The following is a 12,949-nucleotide window of genomic DNA, read 5'->3' as shown; positions in this document are numbered from 1 at the left end:
TTCAAAGTCGCGTGTTGCCAGCTTCGCTGTTCCTGTGGCAGCATTAGAAAAGATTACTTTTCAGTGTCATTGTTAAGGCAAACTCAAATCTCAGTCCCATGTGGTCTGAGGGTGCCTTTGGTGCTGCAGCCTCCTAGCAACAGGTCCCCCTAGTCTCCAACAATGCTTACAAAGGAAAATCCAGTTTTGGTCTTTTGCTCATCTCTTGAACACCTTTATTTTAGCGATGATCAAAGACTACCGATGCCTCACCTCTCTGCTCCTCTGTTGAACGTACCAGTCTTCCATTAAATATTTACAGTCAGCTGAACTCAGTAGTACTCAATTTTTAGACCTTGCCTCTCAACATTTGGCAGTATTTCATAACTCATGTGGTCAGCAACTCAGCAAAGGGTAGGCTTTTACGACATAACATCCAGAAATCGTTGCCACAGGGTTTGTCCTGGGAACCATACAGCCTGGGGACAGCACTTCTCCGTGTTAAACCCACTGCTTTTTCAGAGTACTAAGAAGTTAGACAGAAGCAGGACAGAAGAAAATGGTAGGAAAGAAAGACTGTCACTGCTTCAGATACAGAGGTCTGCCAAACAGCCAATGACATGGCACCCAGGAGGGCCCTGCCTTGCTTCTGAGGGAGAAGGTACCAGCCAAGAGTACCTTGAGAGACCACTCTGTTTCCAGGGGCTCATTTCATGAGGAGAGTCATTAAACTGATTGGTCAAGCAGGGTGGTTAAAACAAACAAAAAAAATGTAGGTCATTAGCCTTGACTAGCCAGCAATCATTTGAGTTGAATCAGCCCATTTGGCATTATAACCATAGTCATGGCAGCTGCATTCCACCCAGGTAGACTAGTGCCTCTTCCAAAGGCACTATGGGGAACGTCATTGGCCTGCAACACAACACAAGGCCATGCTAGTACACATCACATAGGATACCTGACCAGCACTGTAAGGATGTTCAGAACATGCCTTGCATGTCCTACTGCCCAGCAGGTACGTTCTGCCTGCAGAGGCAGTACTAATACTTCCAGAAATACAGAATACTTCTGCAGAGACAAACCTAGATGAAACCTAATCAGATGAGCAATAAATATCTCCAGGGGTTGCACTAGGATACAAACCAAGCACCTTTCAATTTGCCTATACACTTGCTATGTAAGGACCACTTTTTTTTTTTTTTTGAGCTATTACAGTACATATGTACAAAGTACAAGAGCACCAATATAAGCCCTAAATATTTGGCAAGCTGTCAAATGCCCGTTAATGAGATGTTGTAGGTCAGCTGAACAGACAAGTGAGAGCCTGCACTCCTAACTTATGTTCCCAAACTTTTACCTACACATTGTGGGGCAAAGGATAAGCACACAGATGTCTCAGTGATTAGCTCTCTCAACAGCGAAACATATTCCAAAAAGTGCAGTGTCTTAGGGTAGTGTAAGAGTTATTAAATGTTTGTGGGATGTCCATGAGCATCACATGTGTCCAGTGCTCTCAAGCAAGGGTCAATGCTAGCTACAATACCCAGGGAGGTGCCCTGTAGAGGTTTGTCAGAATAAGGCATGGGGCAGCCCAGTAGAACAATTGTACCTTCGCCTGCACTGCTATAGTATTTCACCTCAGCCAAAACTCTTGACACAATATAAATACCCCCCAAAACCCTCTCTCTAAAAGAAAAAATTGCTCCTCCAAAAATAGGAGAAGCTGGGTCATCAAATGAGGGTAAAATTGGTTTAAAAGCCATTAAGAAGAAAGCAACAGGAACAATCACAGTTGCTTGGGCTGATCAGGAGAGACAGAGGGAATTGTTTATTTATGAACTTCCTGCTCTCCCTGAGTGGGTGTCTCCACTGGGGAAGCTTTAAGAGGAGCAGGGAGCAAGAAGCAGGTGCTGCTTGGAATCCCCCAGAGGTTTTCCTGACCTGGGCCTCGGGAGAGTTAAACACAGTTCATGCCCAAAACATCCAGGAGCCATCAACTCTCTTTCTCAGAGTAGGAAAGGCCAGAAAGAGCATCACACAGGTCTCTGCTGGGATGGAGCACATAGAGAGCCCCAGGCACCCAGATTGCCATGCAAGCTTTGCACAGCTTACAGTAAGATATCTTCAGAGCAATAGTACTTGAGTACACAGCCGTTTCTCTCTTCTCTTGGTTCAGCTGCTTCCCTTTAAACACAGATCAAATGTCTCTAGGGACTCAGCAAGCGTTTAACAGACCTGCCTGATGGAAGGACCTCCAATGAGAAAACCAAGACCTGAAACTCCCAATAGACGTCGTCAATTCAATCCACAGCTGATAAAGCAACCCTGAAGTTACATGCAACCAGATCCTAACTGCACAGAAAGCATGTCAGTCTAGTCTGTATCCAAAGCTCATCTAAACATTCTAAACTTAAGGGGGAGGGAGGGACTAGCAGATTAAACAGGAGGAAATATATTATTTGAGGAAGTCAGCATGGAAATACAAGAATTCTTGATACCATATCAAGAACTCCTTTTCAAGATACAGTACTGTCTTTCCTGATGCAATTTCTTATTGTTTCCCCAAATTGGGGCATGAAGAGGAGTTATTCCCTAAAATCACAGAGTTCACTTCAGTATTCGGAGTTGACCCTTCACCACTAACTAAAAAAGAGCTGTAGAGACAGACAGATCTGGCCAGACAGACAGATCTGGCAACTATCCTCTTGTTCTGGCGCTGGTCAGAGGGCCACAAAGGAGAACCAGGGCTTGGAAACTATCGAACACCACCAGAATTTTTCACTGGAAGATTCAACAGAAGAGTAGTGTTACAAAAGGGTCACTGATGGGGACTGAACAGATTATGTGAGTGGTACAGCCTGCACTGTGTCAATTCGTGTCTCCCTGCAATTCATTACTGATGAGATGCCAGAGATTGAGATGAAAAGGGCAGAGCAGACAGTGAACTACTGCTTTAGACACATCTCATTCAACATTCCCTATTTATTCCTGCTCCACCTCTGCTAGTATATATCTTGCATTACTCCCCAGCAATGATATTCTTCCTCAATTCTGGTCTCAAATCAGTACATTGTTTTGTGCCATTAAAGCTACTGCAAAACCAGTTGTGGTAGCAAAATAACTCATTAATGCATAAAGTGCTTTGGGAAACCTTTGAAAAGGAAAGGACTGAAGAACAAGAGAGTATCATCTTCATCAAGATCAGTGATCTAAGGTAGCCTCAACATCAAAAAGGAACAAAGTCTAACAGTGAGTTTCAGCAGGTCTTAACTCAGACTGCTTCCTCCCCAGTCTGCTCCTCCCCACACATAACAAAGTGATTTCTGCTACTCGTAAATATATAAAAACAGGTTTGTCCTCCCAGTCTATGTTCCTGCAAACAAAGGGCAGTATAAAATGGATCCATTTTCCATTCAGTGAAACAGGTCTTATTTGGTCTCTCAAAGGAAACTTCCTTTGCTGCCCATTCAGAGACAGGTTATATTTTTAGGATTTGTGTGACCTTTGTTCCCCACTCTGGGAAGAACATCATTAAGCACTGGTAGCTACTTAGCCCTGACAGGGGACTGCTCCAGGGAGGGTCACATCCCCTAGGGAGCTAGAGTACAGACAACCCAGGGCTCTCTGGGGAGCTGTTCTGCTTTGACCATTGACTTGTGGCTTGAAAATCTTTACAGGGCCAAACCAAATGCACTGCTAGTTCATAAGTGCTGGGGTTATTCATTTGTGTGCTTTAACACACATTGTTTGGGAAATTCAATTCATCCCTTAATTTGCCAAATACAGCTTTAGGTTCTAAAATCCTCCAGAGTCTGCAGTGTCCTTTGCCCCTTCATGCTCATTTGCCTTTTTTTATTTCCCTTCCAACTTGCCAGAAGAAAAAAAAGTCCATTTTGATTCTGTTCCTGGCCAGTCGACCTTGCTTTCAGAGCCTGGCACACCAACTTCCCCTGCCGCAATGGTCAGGTTACAACAACAAAAGGGGAACATTTGCTTCCTTGTGAAACACTTCCCATTGAGATTTTTCAGTCACAATAATTTCTGTAGCATGCTCTGTGCTTTCACAGAGTCTCAGTTTTGCAGAAATACAAGGCTTAATCTGCACCCATTTACATGCATTTGACAGCCAGGAGGAGGCCTTTTCCTCCTGCTAAGGTACACTCAGGCCTCTGCACAGATACCAAATGCCTCCCTACTGCTGGGCATAGGGGTCCCCCAATGACATTTGGTATTAGTGATGCCCAGTGCTCATGTCCTCTCCTCACAGGCTTTCTTTGCATGAGAATATTACTGCAGTATAATTTAAGGTACAGTTTTAAATAGATTAACTTAAGCTGGTGCAAAAGGCACTCATTACTATTGAAACTAAACCTGTTTAGACATCTAATGAGCAAAAATGAAGCATTCTCAAACTGGCAGGAGAGCATCCACAGTTTGGATTTTTACTAGTTTAAATGGATCGTTTTAAAATCGATGCAATTTAAAGCGTACAGCTTCCTTGTGTAGAAAAGATCTTCTCTGGACTAAGGAAACAGCACCACTTGTAAAATAAATGACTGCCTGTGCAAGGGTGCAACACCTGTTAGCAACTACCACAAAGCAGCAGGGAGGAGAAGCGGCTGAGGAGATAGAGTCAGTTGCTTGCACACAGCTCATTAGGAAATACTGCATTCAAATTGACTGCCTACAAGCACCCAAGAAAGGGCATCCAGAAGCGGCAGCCAACTAACAAAAGTTTCAGGGACATCTCAATATACTCAGGATGCTCCCTTGGCTGGAAAACACATGGGGAAAAAAACCACATGTGGGTGCACCTTCAGATACACAGACCATTTTCTGACACTCGTACAGCATATGCATTACATACAGGTGCAGTTCTCTCCGTCAGCAGAGGATGCAGATTAGTTATTGTAAAGCAAACACTGCATAGAGCGAGGATGCACACTGTGCAGCAATCCTGCCCAACACCCCTACCACCCAGGGCAGCCCACAGAGCCTTGCTATCAAGAAAGCCCTCTCAGAAGACGCAACAGCGTTTGTGGAAGGCTGGGGCCAGAATCCACTCCTGTCAAACAGCTCTCCAGACCAGGATGTGACTGCGGCTGGCGAAACATGTTAGCTAATGAAGATTGAGTCAGGCAGGCAGAGACGATACCCTCAGCCTGTTAATCCACTTAGGGAAGGAGAAGGGAAACCTGAGCTGAATTCCTGTGCTCCCTGTGAGGGACTGTACTGTGCTGGCTTTAGCACCTAGGCAGAGCAAATCCAGCCAGAGCTGGACTGGGAGAGCTTTGGGTGCAAGACTAGTGCTTTTGGGAGACAGGAGCAAGAGAAGAGGCAGGGAACAGTAGTCCCTAGGGAGAGAGCCAGGGCCAGATTTTGTGTCCACTGGGAACTAATGAAGCAAACTGAGCTTTATGTGCCCTCTCACCAGGAGAAAGCAAGAAGGGGATGAATGTGAGCTTTTGCGCAACAGCAGGGCAGGGAGAACACACACACCTTGCTCCCTTTTCACAGGGCAAAAAGGTTTCCCAAGGGATCGACTCAGACTCCTGGGTCAGAAAGTCAGAGAGAGCGCATTTGTGCCCCAAACACCCATCCCAGCAGTGACAGAAAGCCAGCATTGCCTCCCGCCCAGCTTAACTGGCAGCTTGCAGGGATGATGGGTGCCAATCCCGGGAAACGTCAGATTATCCTTAACCACCAGAGGGTGCTCCCCATCTCAAAGACAGAGTCAATGTCACAGATGCACCCAGACAGCTAGAGGAGCCTTTATTTCCAGCAGTCATGGAATCCGAGCAAGGGAAAAATTAGAAAATTAATAATAAATAATAATTAACGAATCTAATCCTGTGCCTCACCTCTGTTTCCCCTCCTGGCCAGGCAAGGTGAGGCCCTCTGTCCCATTTGTCCTCTGCATCCTGCTCAGTCAGGTGATTTTCCTCATACTGGAGGTTAAATCACTTTTATTCTTTTCTCCTAGACTGTGGATCCAGAGCAGCAAATAAACATTTTCCACTTGGCGGGTCTGTAAAGAGTGAGACTGTGATTTGCCTGCCCCTGAGCACGGTTAGGATCACACCCTCTGGTCACGCGCAGTTTTTGTGATGCCAAGGCCTGACCTTACCCCTGCACTGCCACAGCAGTGTGGGGGCCGCTAGCCCGTATCTTCAGGTTCATTTTCACCACTCTGTCCTAAGCTGGTTTTCCAGAGGGCAGAGTGCCTGCTGTGCAGAGATGCCTCAGGATGGTGTTTTCAAAACATCAGTTTTGGGGCACTAACACTACCTAACTCTGTCAATAAGACACCTGTAGGGAAGGACTGTTTGCTTTGGTAATGCAGTGCCCCCACAGCCTCTCTTCCTTCTCTCATTGAAGGAAAGCCAGGGGCGTGTGCCTGGGGTTGCACACTCAGGAGCTGTGCACCTGGCAACATGCCACCTTGTGCCTCGGCTTCCCGTTTGTGTAGGTTAGAAGTAATACTCCAGAGTTGCATCATATGTGGAGAACAGAGCAGTTAGGATTAAATCATAATGGTTATATTGCACCCTGAGATTCAGAAAAGAGAGTTTAAAGCATGCCAAGTAAGATCAGGCGCCTATGCAAAACAGACTAGCTCTGCTGATGTGTCTGGCATAACATCTGTTTGTCCCAGCCCCAGCTTACTTTGATAGTCCAGGTCTGCATATCCCATGGGGAAACTGGCTCTCATTGATGGCTCCCACCCAGCACATGTGCTGCATCTTGCTGTCTGACCACTACAAGAACAGATTGTTGTATTTTTTTAATTACCTTTTCCTCTCTCCTTTGGCCAGTAGTGCCAGGCCCTGCCTGAGGGGATTTTTGTCAGAGTTCCTGTTCTTGGGTACCCTGGAATCACTTTTCGTTCTGTCCTCTTTAAACCATACATTTGTCTGATGAAACTGTTAAAACTGAGCAGTTAAACCACCGCACAAAGGACACTCATTCAGTCTCTTACACAGATTAAAATGTGTTTGATAGGTTTGGCTTACTGCATTTGCAGAATAAACCATTATCTGCAGCACATGTGGGAACCAGTGCTTTCCAAGTCATCAACTGGCCAACAGTGATACTAGTCATCCTTGAGACAGGCATCACATTCTACAGCCTCTATAGGCCAATGAATTCTTCTTCCAGTATTTGAGATTGTGAATGGGGAAGAGAAGGGGAAAATATAAGAGAAAAAGATTTTATGGCATGTTTCTTAGACATTTGCCATAGACAATACTGCTTCCTACAAACAAAATGTCAGGGGTACGTGTCACAGCTCCACTTCTTGTACTATTCATAACATTCTCCCTTGGAATTATAGCAAATACCAGACATGCCATGGAAAGGTTAACCAGCATTAGGTTTGGACACTAATCATCCCAGCACCATTAACACTCAACTTCTCAACTTGATAGATTTTAACACTACTCCATTACCATTAGAGTCATTATATATTTGTTCCTAAGCATGCACATAGTCAGTCACCAAAAATGTGGTTATTTAAAATTAGGTATTTTGAGCATTACATTTCTGCTTACTTTCACTAGGAGCTTAAGCTTTGCCATTCTTCCTCCACCCATTACAGCAAAGACTTTTAAAGTCATTTCATAGCCCTACTGACATTCTCCTCTCTTGCACATTGCTGCGTGGGAAAATGACTGGGGTTTTTATTGTTTTAATTACTGCTAGCAGGTTGTAAGATCTCAAATATACCCAATTCCTTCACTGTTAAGAACAGCAGCACCTGGGTGTCAGTTTTGCTCATGATGGCAAATTACAGGGTCAGATCTGCCTTTCTCACTCACACAAATCTGCACCTCAGTGGAGACTACAACTTGTGGAATACATAATATATAAGATGAGCAGGTTTTGACTATCTGCAATTAGCTGATCTGCAGCTACCTGAAATGGCAACACTTAATCTAAATGGAGAGGCCAGGACAACACCATCTTACAGCACATAAATCTGCAAAGCATGACAGGACCCATGAAACAAAGACAAACAAAAAAATCTGTATGTTAAATAGGGCAGACTACAAATGAAGTCAAGAATTGGGAAATGCCACAATTGTGTTTACTTGTGAGAAATACTCTTAGGCCTCATGTACATATGCATCATTTCATAGCCCTTAATTACATGATCATATTTTTTCCACAGTACCCCATCTCAGACTGCACTCAGAAGGGATTGTGCCCATGTAATGAGCAGTTATTTGAGATGCTGGTTTCTGCTCATTGTTCAGTGTGTGGCCCCAGGCCTTATTTACCGCACATTATTCAAACCTGGCTCTAGAGATTTATTCCTTTCCTTATGTGTTTTTCTACGGGCTTATCATTACACTGTCCAAGGGCTTCACCAGTCCAAGATCATTTATTTTCACACACCTCTATAAGAGGAGGGAGTATTTTTATCCCCATTTATGGGTGAATGACTGAAGACCATATTAAAAGGTATTTGCTAATTCTGGGTGCCCAGTCTGAGACACCAACAGCCTGACTGATCTGTGCTTGTATAGCACTTTGGGTTCAGTGGATTCCCATTCACTTCATTTGCAGCTGTAAGTACTCAGTGTTTCTGTAAAGCAGGTCCTTTGGCATCAAAAAGGTCCCCTATAAAATAAGGAACGCACAATTAAAGAACCACTGGCATGACAGGTGCTTCAAAAAACCTGAAAACTATCATACAGAAATGGTCACAGAAAAAAAGTCAACCAGCAGGTCAGAATTTCACTGCCTCAGCTATAAAAGCTCCTCTTTCTCTCCTGCAGTCCCTTGTCTCACTCAGTACACACCTGACAAATGAGGCAGGGGTCCTACAGATGGTCTCTTTCACTGTGCAACTCTGATTTATCTCAGAGCAGGTCCATCGCATGCAGTGAATGAGGCAGGGGTCCTGTGGAAGAAACAGCACACAGTGACATAGCTAAAAGATGAGTTGTATAAGACACACGGTCAGGTAGACAAGTGTACGCAGAGGATAACTGGTCTTTCCCCAGCTTCCAGTTCTTGCATCAGCACCCTTCAAAGTGTCCTTTTCACAGAGTTTGTTGTTTCTTTTACAGTGAACAAATTCCCTCATGAAGTATCACAATGACACTTTTGTGGATTATCAGAAGAGACAAATCCATCACGTGGACCACTACAACCAAGGTAACGGAGTAAATGGGCTGCAAGGGTAGCTCATTGTCCTTTGTGAAGACTAACATGAGGAGCATGAAACACTGGGTGAATTTCAGACACTGATGACAGCTGAGGAATAAACAATTGTAGTTACAAAAGAAGATGGAGACTTCCTTTTTACAAGGAGTCACATGGTGAGGACAAGGGGTAACGGGTACAAGTTACTCCCAGGGAGATTCTGATTAGACATGAGAGGAAAATTTTTCACAATGAGAACAGTCAACCATTGGAATAATCTCCCCAGGGAAGTGGTTGACTTTGCTACACTGAACACGTTTAAGACTCAGCTGGACGGGGTGCTGGGCCATCTCATCTAGGCTGTGCTCTTGTCTAGAAAGGTTGGACCAGATGATCCTTGAGGTCCCTTCCAACCTGGTATTCTATGATTCAGAGGCTCTTCCAACCATTTAATCCAAGTCATGCCTCTTGCTTTCTCCTGTACAGATCATCCCAGCCTGCTTTCTTCTCTTCACTGCCTTTGCCTTCTCACCCCATCCCTTTCCTTTGCTCTCATCTCACCCCTCCAAACATCATTCCCCCACACTCTACAGCCCCAGCCTCCTCGTTCAACAGCTGCTTATAACTATTTGCTTCCCCTCCTCGCCTTTTTGCCTAGCTCCACTTGTCCTGTCTTTCCATTACTGTTTGGTGGCCTCACTTACTGACACTGCCCCTGCCCTGACACAGCACCAGCTGTCCCTGCAGTCTGGCTCCAAAACACAAACTGATTTAGAGCTTTGCAAAGAGGAATCTTCTTGATTTGTTTTTAAATGGAAGGAAGGCATAATTCAAGAACATGGCATACTCCCTACTTTTTCTTAAAAAAAAAAAAAAAATATATATATATATATAAAATTGCTGGTTTTGATAAAAATTTCCACAAAACAAGTCTATCAGAGGCACAGAAAGTGTTTACAGCAATGATTAAAGCTTGACAGTGGTATGAACAACTGAAGCTAAATTTTATGGGAAGCACTAGTAAAAAAAGATGGTGCTACTAGTCTGTTTGTTGTAAATGGCAGTGAAAATGAAGATAAAAATTAAGGAAGCTGGTTAAGCAATAAAGAGTGCTGCTGCCATCTCTTTTTAAGACTTATCATGGTTGGGTACATAAGCATTCGGATGGCAGGCCTTTGAAGGAAAGTGGAATGCTTGTACTCCTTTGTACACTACCCTGGTAGCTTATAGATGCTAGTGCTTATTTGATATACCCACCTGCACCCATCTCAAGCTTGCATCAGCTGGACACAAGATTACACACGTCTTAACGTTTCACGGAGTCACAGAAAATAGGGCTCAGGCCAGGCCAGGTGGTTGGTGCATCCCTCCATCCCAATGGAGGATCAGCTACAGCAGCATTATTTTTGACAGATGTTTTTCCAGCCTGTTCTGAAAAACTTTCAGCCCTTCTCAGACTGTCTGTTCTAATGCTCCTTCATCATTGCTAATACAAGTTTGTAACATCAAACTGAAATCTCCCACACTGCAATCAAAGCCCATTTACTTCCAGCTCCATCAACAATGGACATAGCAACTGGCTTAATCACCTCCTCTTGGACAAAGCCTCTTACTATTTGAGGACACATTCCCCAGACCTTGCCTAATATCTAGATTTCCACAACAGAAATATTAACGTGTCTAATAGAAACAAATTAGCACCTCAGTCCCTCTAACTTCATTCCTGCGTCTCCAAGTTTATCACTTGGAAGGCTGCAGATTTTATATGAACACCTACAACAAGAAACAAGATTGCAACTAGCAGGCTGGCTTGCAGTAGACAAGCCAAACTTCCCTTTACTTCTAGGGGACTCCAATTGATTCAGTAGTAATGCCTCACTGCAGTTACAAAAACAAACAAACAAAAAAAAAGTGTTAGTCCTTCACTGAGGCAAATCTCCCAGCTGGATTCAATTTCTCACGCTCTTTCAAAATCTTGAACTGAAATTTTGGGAAACTTAAGCAAATATCTTCTCATAAATCAAGGCTATCATTACATTCACTATACTACAAGCTAGAGCAGCAAAATTTCTTAGCTGTCCTTGATGAAGCTGAGAGCTGTGCCCATGGTCCTGACTTCCAGTTCTGTGCCTTGAGCACAAACCAATCTTTTCTCACTGACAAGAAATGAAGACCTGCCAGAGTTCATATGAAACAGCTCCCAGGAAACTGGAAGTCCGCATCCCACATTGGTGCATGTGGGTATGAGTGTGTACATAATGGCCAGAGTTGTAACTAGAAATGCCATAAAGTTAAAAATGTGGGACTTAATATTATTCGGATGACACAGATTTGCCTCCAGTGTTAAACTGTAAGCTCCCGGGGAAGCCAGGAGACATTCCGTGCAGATAGGAAACGGAGGGCCCTTCTCTACCATAGGTGGTGTGATGGGGGAAGGCACACTGACAGCTCAAAGGCAGATGCAACTGCTCTGTACTGTGTGTTTGCACAACTGCGTGAGAGTGTATCCCTTGGTGAGGTTATTCACAGGCCTTGGCCGACAGTAAATAAGACAGTGGAGCTTGATTCATGAGGGATGACAGGAAATCTATAACATGTGGGCTCTATAATCTGCTTGCTACTGCGTAGCAAAATGAAAGAACAACAGTCCAATTACCGAGTCCTTGCTGATCCCAAGCACATCCTCCAGGTCTTGTTCTGCTCAGAGCAGTGGGAGTCTGTTGACACCAAGGGAAAGCAAGCTCTGGCACAGGCAGTCTTCCATTCTGGGATGGCAACAGTATTTTGGAAGCACAAGACTACCTTACAGCAGATACAAACACAGGCAAGACTGTGGCATGAACTTCAGAGCAAATTTCTGGAGAGCGACAGGCTACTGAGCTCAGTTCAGCAAAGGACCGCTCACGTGGACACCAATTGCTGCACTCCGCTGCAGGCATCCCATGTCCCAAAGGGCTGGCCACGCCAGGGAGCAGCGATCCACCACGGCAGTCTGGCCCAACCACTTGGTTTGGTGGGGACTGTGAACACCATTCCCCCATGACACCACAAACCAATCAGGATGCAGCTCCACGAAACTAAAAACAGGGCTATAATCCAGCAGGACACAGCAGCTGGGTTACAAATGGTGTCCAAAAAGCACCCTAAGGGGAAGGAGACAAGAGCTGGAGGGAGATACGGATTCTGGGGCCAGACAGAAGAGGGATGGCTGAAGATATAGTTCACACCAGGTGGAGAGCTGGCCCATGAGAGAGCAGGGAAGAAGACTGTGCCAGCAGCAGCCACAGAGCAGACTGCTCTCATACCAACAATGCTGAGGGCACATGGAAAGACAGAAGAAGGTTTCTTTTGGACAAAACAGCAATGGTGGCGGTGGGAGGGAGGAGGGCTGCCAATTCCAGACAGAAGGAGAAGGAAATAATTTTGCTTCCTACTGTGCAGCGTCAGAAAACCCACAGGGCTGCCCAAGGATGGGAAGGCACAGGACAGCTCAGCTGAGGATCCTGGCAGCTTAGAGGAGACAGGTCTCTCATTTTTCTCTAACCAGACTTACACTTTTCATTCCTTGTGTCTCTGGCCCTTACCACTTAACACCTCTCAGATCTATCTTCTGCCCCCTAGGAAAGGGGCAAGGGGAACCTTTCTCACTCTGGCAACAGGTAAACAGCATGGCAGGATGGTGAAGGGTGAACAATTTCCACTCGATCCCTAGCAAAGGTCTTCTTTGCTGAGCACACACTCTGGGGACTGCCGTCCTTTCCCTGCTTCCCCCTACAACCATCTCTGCTGCCACCTCCCCTCCCTTGTTATCTGTCAGTAA

General features: G+C 45.0%; 1 protein-coding gene across 3 annotated transcripts in view; it reads right to left on the bottom strand.

Moving 5' to 3' along the window:
• ESRRB (estrogen related receptor beta) overlaps positions 1-12,949 on the bottom strand; it is a 148,258-nt gene that overhangs the window by 97,100 nt on the left and 38,209 nt on the right. The window contains exon 4 of one of the 3 annotated variants that reach the window (XM_009474487.2): positions 8,784-8,884. The exons of the other annotated variants lie outside the window; for them this stretch is intronic. Within the exon in view, the coding sequence (XP_009472762.1) occupies positions 8,784-8,863 (80 nt within the window). The 5' untranslated portion in view covers positions 8,864-8,884. The remainder of the gene's footprint in view (positions 1-8,783; positions 8,885-12,949) is intronic. 3 annotated transcript variants of the gene reach the window in all.

The sequence above is a fragment of the Nipponia nippon genome, unplaced genomic scaffold, assembly GCF_047370975.1.
Source record: "Nipponia nippon isolate SJK-2023a ecotype South Korea unplaced genomic scaffold, ASM4737097v1 scaffold_11, whole genome shotgun sequence".
Taxonomy (NCBI): domain Eukaryota; kingdom Metazoa; phylum Chordata; class Aves; order Pelecaniformes; family Threskiornithidae; genus Nipponia; species Nipponia nippon.
Note: the sequence above shows the minus strand (reverse complement) of the source record. Positions and strands in the feature narration are given on the sequence as shown.